Source organism: Pelobates fuscus, chromosome 4 (genome assembly GCF_036172605.1).
Source record: "Pelobates fuscus isolate aPelFus1 chromosome 4, aPelFus1.pri, whole genome shotgun sequence".
NCBI lineage: Eukaryota > Metazoa > Chordata > Amphibia > Anura > Pelobatidae > Pelobates > Pelobates fuscus.
The window spans coordinates 127429691-127446171 of NC_086320.1; the positions used below are offsets into that span (position 1 = coordinate 127429691).

Below are 16481 nucleotides of genomic sequence, written 5' to 3' on the forward strand. Positions count from 1 at the left end.
AACACTTGTCTGTTTTACATTTTTATAGCAATATCCTGCACCTGATCACTCCAAATTGGCATCTGACAAGGAAGAGGATTATGAACATGCAAAAATGTTTATAGAGAACGGTCAGCCCCGACTACCATTGGTAAAATTATTTGTTTTATTTAGTTTGATTATATGCACAACAATATATATAATATATAATTTTTTATTTTTTTTTAAATGGAATAATTATTAAATGTTTGATTGCTTTCCCAAAGTGTATTCAATTTTCCATTTTAAAACGGTTTTAATAAATCGGGATTACAACAATTTGTGCATTCACTCTTTGTTTGATCCACAATAATTTAATTAAGTCTGTGTATTATTATTATTTGGTTTTTTTTTCCCAGGTGGGCTATGTGACATATCTATCCAGATAAGCTGTATAGTGTCTTCAATCTGGAAATGAAATATCAAATTCACTCTAGATCAATTGAATGACATAGAACTTGGCACTGTTGGGATGTCATTACATCCTGAATGTTATGGGCGTTAGAGATGTTTAACGCCCATAACATCGGTGTTGGTGAAGCTGGGTGATGCGTACCTCGCAGGATCAGGGAGTGGGGGGGGGGGGGGGGGGGACACTGCCTGACAACCAAGGCCGTGCCCCTGCAGCCAACTCCGTGATGGCACCAGTCACATGACTGATCGACCGGATTGCAAGATTGGCTGCAGGGGGCTGTCAGGTGGATCCCCCAAACATATAACTAATAAAAAATTGTATTATACACTCATAACCTATAGGATACATTTAGAATTAAATTCTATATTGTAAAAATGCAGTTTGTGTGTTTGGTAGAGCAGAAGAAAAAAACCTTTTGTCTAATGTATCTTTTTTTTTTTTTTTTATTATATAAACACATTGGACACACCCTGGTAATACCTAAATTCTAGACTGCTAGGTGTGCCTTTAGGAGAGGGTTGAGGAGCACTTATTTATAGGACCAAAATGCATGCACACCCTAAGTTTGACCTTATTTATAATCCTAGCTAGCCCTACTCTAACAATGCATGGTTTAGAAAATTGCCCTCTTGCTGAGTGTGGTGAGAGCCAATCTTCATGCTTATTCACTAAAGTGGGAATTCAAAATGAATTCCAAATTTAAGGTCAAAATAGCTAAACAGAAAACATTTTTTTTTTAACTCGTCTATACTTCCAATTCAGTTACTTTTGGTCTGAATTTTTAAAACCCTGACAGTGTTCACATTTTCTTAGCTTTAAGTGCAGTTGTGTAAACCATGATGGGTAATTGTAGCTCTATGCTTTAAATCACATTATTTTGGGAATTAATTTGTCTTGGCAACAACTAAGGTTTTATGGAGAATCTACATTGTTTAGTCTTGTAAATTGATTTGTAATATATTTTGTTTCATCTTCTTTAGGGTACATTAAGTAAATCTGAATGGGATGCCACAAGTAAGTAATTTAAAAAAAAAAAACATTTTTTTTGAGTTATTACATTTATTCATTATACATTTATTGACGTTTACATTTTATACTTTTATTTTGCACACAAACTATTTTGGTACTTTTATTTTTTTGTGCATGTGTACTATATATGTTTTCATTGCAAAATTGCTATTGCTAATGTGTTATTGGATTTTCTGCTTGAAACCCGTTTGACACTCTGGGAAGGCATGCATAGTTTGACCTTCAGGAGATAATCACTACCTGCTATGTTTTTATTAGACCATGCCTTTTAATACTAGTTTGTAGGTATGTTGTCTTAAGTTCCAACAGAGTTAACAGTCAAAGGGTTACTGTAGACACTAAGCCCATTTCATCTCACTGAATTGTTTAGTCTAAATTCCCATGGCACTATCCCTCCCTTCAATGTTAAACTATTTTTTTAAAGCAGTTATACACTGAAAGAGGGGTTCTGGTCCCAAACAGCCTTGCCCCTATTGGAGGCATGGCTAAGGTAGACCTCCTTCTAGCCATATCCATTCATACCAGGAATGGGTGCTGTGATAGGGTCAAGGTGGTCAGATGGCACTCTCAGCCAATCAACACTGCCTGTTGCTACTCAGGCTAATTCTTCCCCCGAATCCCAAGCAGCACATTGGTAATGGGCTACTGGGGATTCTTATTTAGAATTAAAATGGTGTAACATTGAATGAAAGTACAGTGCCAGGGAAATTTAGGCACTTTAACCACTTGAATGATATGAAGCAGTTACTGTGCCTGCAATGTCCCTGCAAAACAAATATTTAGAACAATAATTCCTATTGAAAGCGTTCTCTCAGGGAACCCATGTAAGTTGTCAAACTGTCTTAACCCCTTATGGACCAAACTTCTGGAATAAAAGGGAATCATGACATGTCACACATGTCATGTGTCCTAAAGGGGTTAAATCAACTTGACAACCTATTTCACATGTACATTTGTTGCACTCTTCCTTTAACAAATTAGTTATCCTGGTATAGAACAAATTGATTAGTTTAAAACCAAATCAAAATGGGGTTCTAAGACACAAATGGATTCATTTCCACACAAATTAATTTATTTGAGAAAGAAAGCAATGAATGAAACGTCTACAAAGTACCCAGAGATGGCAGCATAACTACTACCATGGGCTGTTATGGTGCTTGGAATGTTCCTCTTTGCGAATGATCTGCGAAGTTTAATTCTATTTTGCTTTTGTATGTATGTGTGTGTGTGTGTGTGTGTGTATATGTATGTATGTGTGTGTGTGTGTGTATATGTGTGTGTGTGTGTATATATATATATATATATATATATATATATATATATATATTTATATTAAAAATCTCACAATTCCAAATAGGCACATTCTCAGATTCTAACATAGTTACGTAGGCTGAACACATTGTTGCATAGTTTGTCTATAACAATTCCCAAGTCCTTCTCGCGTTTGCTTATCTCAAATTCATTCTCTTTTAAAGCCAATATTCTACCCAAGAACAAACTTTTCATGTAGACAGATTTATTTGAGTTTGAACACTAATCTATTAGAACTGTATCAAACACCTTGGCAAAATCCAAATAGATCACATCCACTGCAACACCGTGATCTATACTTCTACCTACTTCTTTGTAGAATGCAATCAAGTTCGTTTGACATGACTTGTGCTTCATAAAACCATGCTGATTTTTGCTGATAACCATGCTCTTCTCAAGGAATTCTTAAATATTATCCCTTAATAACCTTTCAAATATTTTACCAGCCACAGAAGTTAAGCTCACATGTCTATAATTTCCAGGCAAGGATTTCAAACGCTTTTTGAATTTAGGAACCACATCCGCCTTCCTCTAATCCTCCGGAAAGCTTCCTGGAAAAAACAAATCTTGAAAGATTAAAAACAGAGGTTCACTTATTTCCACACTTGGTTCCTTAAGTACTAGTTGATGAATACCACCAGGCCCTGGAGTTTTGTTTATAATAACTTTTTAGTTGCTGCAGCACCTTGTCTTAAGTTAGCCAATTAAATTTTTTCTGCATGTTTTTTGCAGCAATCATTTGCATATCTATTGCCGACACTGTTGGAGAAAGTCTCACTGTGCATCTGACTTTCTCCACTATAAATTTATGCTGCGCTCCTACAGATTGGCTCTTTCCTCTGCAAAAGTAAATTACTTCAAAACCCTCATAACCACACTCTCCCGCGAACCCAAACGACTATTTCACACATTTAACTCTCTTCTTTGCCCTATTGTTCCTCCTCCACCTACTAACTTGACCGCCTCAGACTTTGCAACTCTCTTCACTGACCTGATTTCTACAATCAGGGAAGAGATCTCTCCTCTTTCTTCTTCCCCTAACCTCACTCCCTCTGCTGTTCTATGTTCATTCGCACCCGCTACAGCAGAAGAGGTTTCTGCTCTGCTCCAATCCTCCCGCCTCACCACCTGCTCTCTAGATACAATTCCCTTGCATCTCATCCATACTCTTAGAATTTTGGTGAGGGGAAGAGAAAGAAGACCATCTCGCTCTCCTTTGGCGTATTTCCATTGCCCTTCAAACATGCAACTGTGACCCCAACTCCCCATCCAACTACCGTCCTATCTCACTACTGCCTTTTGCATCCAAGATCCTTGAAAGAGTCGTGTATGCGAGATTGACAGACTTCCTCGAATCCAACTCTCTGCTAGACCCGCTTCAGTCTGGTTTCCGCGCTAAGCACTCTGTGGAAACGGCACTGACCGAAGTATCCAATGATCTACTCGCTGCAAAATCTAGTGGTCACTACTGTATCCTAATTCTCCTTGACCTTTCTGCGGTATTTGACACGGTTGATCATCAACAGCTTCTTCTCATCCTCCGCAATATTGGTATACAAGATATTGCTCTCTCCTGGTGTTCCTCCTACCTCTCCCAGCGCTCTTTCAGCATTTCTTTCTCTGGCTCTGCTTCTTCTCCCCAACTCCTCTCTGTTGGTGTCCCCCAAGGTTCAGTCCTTGGTCCCCTACTGTTCTCCATCTATACTGCCTCCTTTGGTAAACTCATTAGCTCCTCTGGCTTCCAATATCATTTCTATGCGTATGACATGCAAATGTATCTGTCGTCTCCTGATTTCCCCCCATCCATCTTGACTAGTGTCTCTGACTGCATCTATGCTACTTCTGACTGGATGGCTGCCCACTTCCTTAACCCCTTAAGGACCAAACTTCTGGAATAAAAGGGAATCATGACGTGTCACACACGTCATGTGTCCTTAAGGGGTTAAACTCAACTTGACTAAAACTGAAATTCTGGCCTTTCCTCCCTCAAGTGTTGCTACTCCTGTGTCTGTCTCCCTCCAAGTCAACGGTGCTAACATCAGCTCCACAACGTAGGCTCGCTGCCTAGGTGTTCTCTTTGACCTTGACATCTCCTTCACGCCTCATGTTTAGTCTATCGCCAAATCCTGCCGCCACCATCTCAAAAACATTGCACGCATCCGGACCCTACTTAGTGCCAGATGCGACTAAGGTGCTGGTCCATTCCACTGTCCGTACTCTCACCTCTGATGCTCGCCTTCAAGACTTCTCGATCGGCACTGTTCCTGTGGAACTCCCTTCCCTCCTCCGTTAGATGCTCACCCAGTCTCCAGTCCTTCAAAAAAAATAATTAAAAATCCACTTCTTCATAAAAGCGTATCAATTAAACTGTTAATAGCTCCCGATTGATTCCTCTCTTGCAACTGTCATTAGTCTAATCCTATCCTTCCCATTTGTGTCACTTTACCCCACCCCCTCTAGCATGTAAACACATTAAGCAGGGCCCTCAACCCCTCTGTTCCTGTGTGTCCAACTTGTCTGGTTACAACTACATGTTTGTTCGTCCACCCACTGTAAAGTGCTGCGGAATTTGTTGGCGTTATATAAATAATTACATAACAATAATATAGACATTAATATAGAACATAATGCAGAAGGTATATGATAACTTAACTTTACTTTCTTATTGTTTATAGTAGACTTGTGCACAGTGGAAGAATTTGGTTTGGCCAAATCCCTGAATTGTGTCTGTTTGGCTGGTCTGAATATCGTCCATACAAAATATTTAGGAAAATGACTCTGAACTAAAATGGAGCTCAAGTTGGCCAATTGGTGTACTATAAAGTTTATACAGAATATAAAAAATAAGTACCATGTGTGTGTGTGTATATATATATGTATATATATATATATATATATATATATATATATTTTTTTTTAGTACCCATTACATTACAGTACTCCTATTTGCACAATTTGGTTTACAGATCAAGTGAGAAAAATTAACCAATAAATGGAAAATTGGTCTTACGTCCATATGGAGCTTGGGAGTTGTGGGATTTGTACAAATTGCAATTGAATGTAGAAGTATAGTTTGTAGTTATATTGCTATTGAGTTGCAGTGTTGTTACATAAACATTGCCCATTCGTTCTCCATCTCTATGAAATGTTATTTTTAGGGCTTGGAAATATTCAAATAATTTCCTTCGCAAATATACCACACATTATAGGGTTAACGATATACAACAAAGTTCTTACCCAAGCTAGTAGGTAATAAATGCAGTGGAAACATTACTTGAATTTCCTGTATTGATTACATTCACCCCTGCTTGCTTCATTGATGAAGTCAATTTGGGACTCCGCAGGCGAATTGCCTCCCAGCTGCAACCCCCTAATGTTTTAACATAGCCTACTGAACATAAGCTATTTTCCGAGCATGTTAGTTTGGGTAGAGATCTTCATTGCACTCTTCAGTACTTGCCTATTATCTTGACAACTAGGAACCCATTCCATTTATCATTAGTAATATAGCAGTTTTGTCTCCCAGCAGTAGCAAGCAAAACATGCTGTTTATCACCATTTCCTTGACATCCCGTTAGTTTGTAAACAATTTTAATGTTAAAAGAAATAAGGCAATAAAGTCTTATTCAGACTGCATGTGTTGTATATACTGTCTGTATGTGTATTTATTTATATATAAATATATATGATGAAATAATGGAGTACACATAATAAGGAAAAGTGTATGAGAAAATAATGCCTACAAGGGGTTCTTCAGACATCTTAAAGTAATAATCCCACCCCCAGCTCGATTAAGTTATGGGAAAAACGTGTCTTGTAGCCTTACTTTACTTTTAGGGGTTAAACTATTTTCAAATGGCTTAACCCTGAAGTTGGTTTCCTGGGCCAGATACTGCAGCCCTCTCAAGTCTTACATCCTGATCACTGCAGTATGAAAGTTTACCAGGGTGATAGGAATGTACTATTGGCAACCTGTGCTAGGCTGAGAGCGTAAGTTGACAGTCTAAAACCAACAGTTACCTCACAAACCTTCCTCAAATGATATGGTGGTGTAGTGATGAATGGCCCAGGGACTCCATCCCCCATACAGCTTCACTGAGGTGATTCAGTATTATGCTAAGGAATACACAGATTAAAATCACACTTTACTTGTTCTTGCTGTATATGTATACATAATGTATAAATAAAGCCGGGCAACATTCATCTAAATGTAGAAATCATCACAGAACATCTCATTTGTCACATATAACCTCTATAACAGCCAGACTGGTCCTATAGAACTTGTTCTCAGGATCAAAATAAATCTGACACATCAACTACTACTGTTACATTGGGATGCTAGACATTTCATGGGAGCAAGCAGTTCAAAACTTTTAAAGCGTAATACAGCAGGACTTCACATCCAGGAGTCAACATTGCACTTTATAAGAGCTATTGACTAAAAGACATTTCAAGTATATTCTACCCCTAGATACCAGTTCAGACATCATTCTGCTCTTTCATTCGTGCTATACAATTTCCAAAGTATAAATGTGAGGAGTCCTCTGTGTACTGTATACATAAGATAAACCATTTATCGCCACTCAACTTGGGAAAACAGAGGCAGAGGGTACAGCAAAGCTTTTTAAATAGAAGCTACTAATAGAATTCTGTTTTCTATGGTAGAAGCTTATTAAAAAAAATAATGCATTATTCCTCTTATGTCTTTTTGAAAATTGTATTTTCTGCCTGCTCACAAAAGCTATTGATTAAATCATTTTGTGGAAGTCATTGCCATGCTATTTTTCAGACACACGGGGAAAAATATTAAAATGTTTACAGGAAATTGTACACATTCCTATCAAAACTTAAACAAAGTTACAATATTTATCCACGCATATATACCATGATGCAAGTCATTTCAAATGGCATATAATGCTTTCAAACTGCGTAGTGACATCATTAGGACATTCCCAGTAATGCATGATTTGACGAACACTGTGCCCTACAAGGTCACATAATCTTAGGGCATACTTATTCTGGTCTGCCCTAGATTAGGCTGAATTGTTTAAGTGCTGCAGCTGGTATTTACAGCTGCTGCCATTTGAAAGCAACCTTCTCCCAATCAATGATCGTTGAACAAGATTCATTCTCTCTCTCTCTCTCTCTCTCTCTCTCTCTCTCTCTCTCTCTCTCTCTCTCTCTCTCTCTCTCTCTCTCTCCTCTTCTCTCTCTCTCTCTCTCTCTCTCTCCTCTCTCTCTCTCTCTCTCTCTCTCTCTCTCTCTCTCTCTCTCTCTCTCTCTCTCTCTCTCTCTCTCTCTCTCTCTCTTCTCTCTCTCTCTCTCTCTCTCTCTCTCTCTCTCTCTTTCTCTTTTCCCCCCCCCCACTTCTGCTGGCATAAGAAGGGATGCTTAATTGACAGAAGAAACTGCTGTCCTGACGTGTAAACCTTTCAGCTTTTAGTGTTGTTAGGTCTCCAGAACCCCTCTATGGCATTTTTCCCTTCATAATATGCAGTTCACCAAGATTAAAAAGTTATTCTTTTCCATTATTGATTGCCAGGGAGATCCCTGTATTTTTTTTTTTTTTAAACAACTTGAACCATATTGTCAAATAAACAGTACCTAACGACTCATTGCACTGTGAGAACTTCAGTTAGTTCTTCTCATTTAACCTCTTTGTTTTTAAAAAGATTTTGTGCTTTTACGACTCTACATGTAGACCTTTTCCAGATTTTTGAAAAATCATATTGTCAAATTACAGGCATGCAAATTTCTGTTTTTGACATTTACGAAGATGTCAGATTTAGGGACAAAAATACAGTCCCAGCTGTACATACAAAATACACAATCCAGCGCACTCGCTTATTCACTAAACAATGATTTCAAATCTTACAAATTGTAATAGTTTATTTAAAAACACCTCATCTAGGCAAAAAATAATAGGGGTTTAGTTACATTATATGATCCTATATTGCATAAGCCTGCCACAATGTACCCAATTTTTGGCAGGTCCTACTCTAGCAGCCTAATGCTTGCTCTTATGAGATTAATCCGCTTACTTGGGAAATACTTCCTTACTGGGACTCTCTGCAAGTCAAGGCTAAATAGGGTCCTGGAATGAGGCACCTGTGACAGGGAGGGGTGCAAAACCAAGGATTTGGCCTGGACTCCCAAATATATAAATAAAACGAAGAGGGCTTCACCTACCTGAACATGCACACATTACAGGGTGCTGCTATGGCCAAATATACAACATACAAAAATTAAATTAAAGGATCACTATAGGGTCAGGAACACAAACATGTATTCCTGACCCTATAATGTTAAAACCACCATCGAGCCCCACCTCATGCCTCCATAAATATAACAAAATCTTACTGTATTCAAGCCAGAAGCTGTAACTAGGCATGCTGTTTGCTTAAAATAAAACCGCAGTCTGTTGATATCAGAAGTGGTATCCTGATCCAATCACAGTGCTTCCCCATAGGATTGGCTGAGACTGACAAAGAGACAGCATGATTCAAACACAGCCCTGGCCAATCATCTCCTCCTAGAGATGAATTGAATCAATGAATCTCTATGAGGAAAGTTCCGTGTCTGCATGCAGAGGGAGGAGATACTGAATGTTTGGATGCATTTTAGCCACCCATGACCCAGGAAGGATTTCTAACAGCTATCTGAGGAGTGGCCAGTGAAGTTATCACTAGGCTGTAATGTAAACACTGCATTTTCTCTGAAAACACCGTGTTTACAGCAAAAAGCCTGAATGATTCTACTCACCAGAACAAATTCAATAAGCTGTAGTTGTTCTGGTGCCTATAGTGTCCCTTTGAAAAAAAACTACTACAATCTGTAAGATTTTAAATCATTGTTTAGTGAATAAGCTAGTGTGCTAAGTGTGCTGGATAGTGTATTTTGTATGTTTGTATATTTTGGCCCCAGGTACATATTTTGGACCAGTGATCACGGTCGGGGAGGACTGCCAGAGACCTCAGCAGTCCCCCTACAGCAGCTCCGGCCATCACCATGATTACATCACTGCAATAGGACTCTAGGAGCTGCCAGCAGGGGGACTATCTGAGCTGTCAGGCAGTCCCCATGGCCACTAAAATATATATATATGCATGCACAGGTGGTCCTCATTTAGCGACCTACCTGTTTTACCCCGGCTCGCACATACAACCAGGCGTAAGTGCCAGCCGTCATGGGGATTTCCTGCTCTGGTGCGCATGTCTATGTTCAGGAAAACTTCCCTAAGCATAGACGAATGCGCAAGAGCAGTTAATCCCTCAAACATAGATTGAATGCACCAGAGCAGGGAAACCCTTAACTCCTCACTTACCGACCGATTCGTTCTACGACCAGGTCATAGGAAGGGAACACGATCGGTAAATGAGAAGTGTCTGTATTATATATGTATAATATATTATAAAATAATTAAATCATTTTTATAATATAAGGAAATCATATGGATGCATTATATATGTATAACATAAGTGTACTTTGAGAGATATATATATATATATATATATATATATATATATATATATATATATATATATATACACACTTATGATGAAATCCTATATATGCATTATGTATAATATATTATAAAATGATTTAATTATACATATAGGAAATAAGTCTCTGTGTGTGTGTGTGTGTGTGTGTGTGTGTGTGTGTGTATATATATATATATATATATATATATATATATTGAAAATAATCTTGCACTCCATATAGTAGAAATAAAAAAATCGACGTTTCAGTCTGCTATTCACAGACTTTCATCAGTCCTGATGAAAGTCTGTGAATAGCAGACTGAAACGTCAATTTTTTTATTTTGTAAACTATTAAAAGTTAAGTCTTAAGTTGTAGTCCTGAGAGTGCTATCATTTTCAAATTTTTGTATGTATGTATGTATGTATGTATGTATTAAATAAACAAATAGAACTGCTAACTTTGGCCAGCACTTGTGACTAAGTGGCTACTACAAAAGACTGGATATACCCCATTTGTCTACATTTTAAAATGGTATGCCATGATGGGGTTATTTCACATTCCTGGGCTACCATATTGTCTCACAAGGCCCAGCAAACTGAATCGGCAAGCCCTATATTGATCCTGTAACTTTCCAAAATACCATAAAACCTGTACATGGGGGGTATTGTTATACTCGGGAGACTTTATTGAAAACAAATGAGTGTTAGAAATCAGTAAAACATATTCTGACGATTAAATTATCAGTAAAAGTACAGTTTTTGTGTAAACAAAATGCCAGCGTTTGTGACTAAGTGGCTACTGAAAAAGACTGGACATACCCCATTTCGAATACCGTGGGTTGTCTTATTTTAAAAATGGTATGCCATGATGGGGTAAGTTTTCATTCCTGGGCTGCTATATGGCCTCAAAGGCAACATAGGCCCAGCAAACCAATCTGGCAAATTTCAATGTGCAAACATGGAAAAGGGGAAAGCCCTACATTTGACCCCTGTAAGTTTGCAAAAGCCCATAAAAAACCTGTACATTTGTACACTGTTTTACTCGGGAGATGTTGCTGAACACATATTGGTGTGTTCGTTGTCAGTAACATATAACCGGAACTGATATTCAATGCCTAAAGTACTACGTGAGAGAAAAATAACACAAAAAAAACAACTACCCAAATGTCTGACAAAGACTGGTGGTAGAATTAGTGCATGAACAGTGTTAAAATACCACCATTTAAAATACCCTAGGGTGTCTACTTTTCAAAAATATATGGTTTGATGGGGGTAAATTACATTGGCCGGCTTCAAAAATGTCCCAAATGGAATTTTCTCAGCTGGTCATCATGCACCAGTGTTCTAAGTTGGAAAACTGGATTGCGCACCCAAATAAGGTCTTTAAGTAACCCTTAAAGTTCTTCGTACATGTATTCTTAAATTGCTATGTGTGTCAAGAAAAATCACCAATTTTTTTTGTTTGTTTAAATTTGGCATAGATTGGTGGTAAAATGGTTGCATGAAAATAGTCAAAATACCCAAAGTTTAATACCTTAGGTTGTCTTCTTTTAAAAAATATATACTTGTGTAGGGTTATTCATGAATTCTTGACAGATATCAGTGTTACAATGTAACTTTAATTTTTGTTTTAAAAAAAAAAAAAAAAAAAAATGGTTTGGAAATTGCAAAGTGCTACTTGTACTTATAGCCCTATAACTTTCCAAAAAAAGCAAAAACATGTTAACATTGAGCATTTCTAAACTCAGGACAAAATTTAGAAACTATTTAGGACGGGTGTTTTTTGGCGGTTGTAGATGCGTAACAGATTTTGGGGGTCAAATTCGAAAGTAATTTTTTTAAATTTTATTTTTAAATTTTATCATTTTTATCTTTTTTTTTTTTAATGGTAAATTCTGATATGATGAAAATAATGGTATCGTTAGACCATTTAATGAGAAAAAGGGTATATAATATGTGTGGGTATAGTAAATGAGCAAGAGGAAATTCACAACTAAACACAGGGATGGCAGCTCATGGAAGTTGTGCCTTCTCGGTACCCTGTTTTTCAGCAGTTGTGTTGGCTGTCCACTTCCTGCCTGGGTGCGGTAGATGAGCAGTGTAATTACGGCTTCTGCCCGGCAGTGCGCCTCTTAATCCATCCCCATCGGCATGTGTTCATGTAGAGGTGTGAGCACCCCCTTAATCCAACATAAACGCAGACCACTAACAAATTACAAATTGGGCTGGGGAACACACTGGGAGGAGAGGTAGGAAATAATTCAGGGGTCATCTGCCACACTTTAGTGTCGCCCATGGGGGAGATTGTTATAGATAACCAGCATAGAAACAAGCTTTGTCAGGGGTGGCAAAATTCTGCCAGGAGCCATGGCCCCACTGGGGCCTATGTACAGGCTGGCCCTGGGAATATTTATGTGGTCATGGTGCCACGGCTATTGGAGGCCTTGTGCAGCCTCAAGGGCTATTGCTCTCTAGTGAGGAGTCCAACAAAGGACAGGTTTTGCCTTGAGTGGCAAAACCTGCAATTGAGCAAGGTGTAATTTTGTATCTGTGCTTTGAGGATGGCCATCAATAATTGGCTAAATGTTGAGCAAGATAACTATAATGCGATTTCTCTGATGTGTTTCCATTTTCTTTTTCTTTTCCAGGTATTTATTTATTGTTTGCCTTTGAAAAACTCCCCTGAAAACCTGACAAAGCATACTCTTTGGACAGGAGCCAGACTGCTTTTGAATTTCTTTGGACGGTTTTGGTATATTAAGATTTTATGTTATTACATCCGTGCATTAGATGAATACGGCAAGCTGGAAGCACTTGCACCACATCAATGCCTGTTGCAAAACCTTTTTTTTTCCAATGTGTCTGTTTTGAAGCCTTTTTTTTTTTTAATATTATTTTAATCTGAGGCAAATATAGAAACTCTTCATAATCTCCTTTTATGGTAGGAGAGAGCAATTTCTTCCTATGTACAAAACCTATGTGTCTGTATATAGGCATGTTTTGTTTACTGAAATACTTATAATGTTCCAGCTCTGAACATGTTAATATTTTGAATCAATGGGATCTCTGAACCAGTTAAAGAGTACTCTGCACTGTTCATGACATTTGTTTCCTCCATTTTCTTTAAACTTGAGTTAGAAGTCTTGTCTTTTTCGTAGTAGCTATAAATATTGTCTTGGTTTGCTGCAAACAGTTTTTCTAGCTTTGTTTGTTTTTGCTTTTGTTAAATAAGACCTCTGGCAATCAAAGTTACTGTTGAGAACCACTAAATCTATACACCCATCCTTTGTTTTTTCTTGTTCAATTTACAGCCAATTGAAGATAGAAAGCATTCTGCCTATTTATATAGCACCTAAACATAGACGTGCACTTGTACAGATGTTAATGCATTATTCAGCTTCCTCAATGAATCATATCTAGTTAAATACTTTAATACTTGTGAGTAATAAATTTCCCTAGAATGTTATGTTGACGATATGAGTGCCAGGTGAGAAAATAGTCTATATATGGATCATAGATTAGACCGTCCTTGGCACGTAAAGAGTCAGCGAATGTCTTGATTGAAAATAGCGAAGTTGTCATGGATACAGAGTAGAGACAGGCTAAATTTAGATTTTATGTCTGCAGTCTAGAAATAAACACTAAAGCCAACACTTCCTTATTCAAGGCTTAAAATATTCCATTATTTTTTTTATTTTTTAAATATTTGTAAAACGGGAATACCTACCTGTTTATGGAATGCAATTCATTTTAACTATGGTACATGGTTCTAAATATTTCTTGTTTTACTTTTATTTTCCATATTATTTAAAAGTGACAAATGCTGGTAGATATATTTGCCTTCAAAATTGTCCTTTTTGTTACATAATACTACTTTACTATGTAAAAGGGACTCTTATGATGAACATGCATGTTTTGTAGTGCAACACATTTTGTCAATTCAATGTCTTACGAGCGTATATTTAAGTAGAGCCAATTTTCAATAGCCCAGCCAATTATATACCAGTACAAAAACAAATATCACCACAGTGGTAATATGTAGGGAATTATAAGCAAAATAATACTTAGCTTTAAAATCAGAAAAAACAGTCTCCCAAGGTCGTTGCCCAAAAGCGACCTTTAGACAGTATATAGAAAGCCAAAGACAAAAATTGGGATATGGCTGTATAAATCTAAAACAAAGGGAAATAGAGAATAGTGCAATACTAAAAACAGTGTAATGTGCGCCACATGAAATGCACTCACAAGATGGTGACTAATACAGCGCTCATAGGGTGCCTCCCCTGAAATAGTTGGGGGGCCATTGATCCCACTCTCCACTCCACGAACAGCGAAAAATAGAACAGGACTCCAAATGGTTGAAGATAAAAAAGGATGCTTTATTGTAAAAAGGTGAGCAAAACACCATTAACAAAGTATATTAAAAAAGTCGTCCCTACACGTTTCGTTCCTGGCAGAACTTCCTCAGGAACCACAATGATGTAAAGAATGTACACAATCACAAATGATCATAACATATACTAGTACCCCCACCCCAGGAGTCCCTTTAAATAGGGCTAGTTCCTAAAGTCATTGGTGGATAAGTGGGCGTCTTTCATCAGACCGGAGTTCTATTGGTGGAATTCAATCACCTCCATGTGCGTGGATAAGTGGGTGTCTTTCATCAAACCGGAGTTCTATCGGTGGAATTCAATCACCTCCATGTGTGGATAAGTGGGCGTGGTATTAATACTTTTTTTTTTTTTTTTTTAAAGTAGATACTGTATTTAATTTATTCCGCCCGATGATATATTTGTGATGGATTCAGTGGGCAGAACTACACCGCGTCATTTGGAACGCAGCGTGGAACACGGAAGTACCCGATCATACCTACTTTCGGTTCCAATAATATCAGCACGCCAACTTCAATCACGTTAGATCCATATGAATTACGGATACACATGGAGGTGATTGAATTCCACCAATAGAACTCTGGTCTGATGAAAGGAGCCCACTTAGCCACCAATGACTTTAGGGACTAGCCCTACTTAAAAGGACTCCTGGGGTGGGGGTACTAGGATATGTTATGATCATTTGTCATTGTGTACATTCTTTACATCATTGTGGTCCCTGAGGAAGTTCCGCCAGGAACAAAATTTATGGTGTTTGCTCACCTTTTTACAATAAATCATCCTTTTTTTTTTTTATCTTCAACCATTTGGAGTCCTGTTCTATTATCCGCTGTTCGTGGAGTGGAGAGTGGGATCAATAGCCCCCAAACTATTTCGGGGGAGGCACCCCATGAGCGCTGTATTTGTCACCATCTTGTGAGTGCGTTTCATGTGGCGCACATTACTGTTTTTACTGTATTGCACTATTCTGTTTATTTCCCTTTGTTTTAGATTTATACAGCCGTATCCCAATTTTTGTCTTTGGCAATCAAATACCAGTACCTAATCTCCCATCCATGTAAAGGGTTGGTGAGAGTTGTTTGCCTGTATGACGTCTGATTTGTAATAACCACCACCATAAATGTTAAATTGATTAAAATGAAATTCACTTGATGAGACAAAACAACCCAGGGTTCCAGACACAACTGTTATTTTTTATGTTCAGTTATATATGGGGAAACTTAAAGCTTGTTAAACAATGTCAGATAGAGAGGGGTGTGCTTGTTAAAAAAATAAATTAAAAAAAAAAAGAGCGAAAGATAATGGCACCTACTAAAAAAAAGAGTGTTAAAAAAATTTTTTTCCACGATCTGATACATTTTTCTACTTTAGATGCTATGAACACACTTTAAATGCAGCCCAATTGTTATGGTTTATTATACTATATTGTGTATGTCTCAGGAACACAGGGACATATTTATTTTTTTTGGTGGGGGGGGAGGGGGATTCGTTTTTTTTAATTTGAATAACTTGGTTGACATGTTGCCAAAAGAGATGACACCAGGAATCAGAATGTATTTTGGACGTCCTGAGAATATGTTGTCAGACTGCCATATCAAACATTATGGAAAATCATGATTGCAAAATAGTAATAAAAAATAAATATGCAACCACCGACTGTCCCTTTGGAAAATGTTCCTTGCTAAAATACTACACACCTGTAATTGCTTCCTATGTTTACGAAATTACTTGAGTTTTAACATCTTTGACTGACTGGTGAGGAACTCCATGATATGCGATTTGCCAGTTGGTTAAATATTTAGTCTGCACATTCAAATGTCAAACTTTAGAATA

The 16481-nt window shown here is 37.7% G+C and overlaps 1 protein-coding gene across 2 annotated transcripts in view; it reads left to right on the top strand.

The window, feature by feature from the left end:
• RNMT (RNA guanine-7 methyltransferase) overlaps positions 1-13104 on the top strand; it is a 542662-nt gene extending 529558 nt beyond the window's left edge. For both annotated transcript variants that reach the window (XM_063451606.1, XM_063451605.1), the window contains exons 9-11: positions 29-130; positions 1414-1447; positions 12906-13104. In XM_063451606.1, coding sequence (XP_063307676.1) covers positions 29-130; positions 1414-1447; positions 12906-12943 — 174 coding nt within the window. In that variant the 3' untranslated portion in view covers positions 12944-13104. The remainder of the gene's footprint in view (positions 1-28; positions 131-1413; positions 1448-12905) is intronic.
• The last annotated feature ends 3377 nt before the right edge of the window (positions 13105-16481 follow it).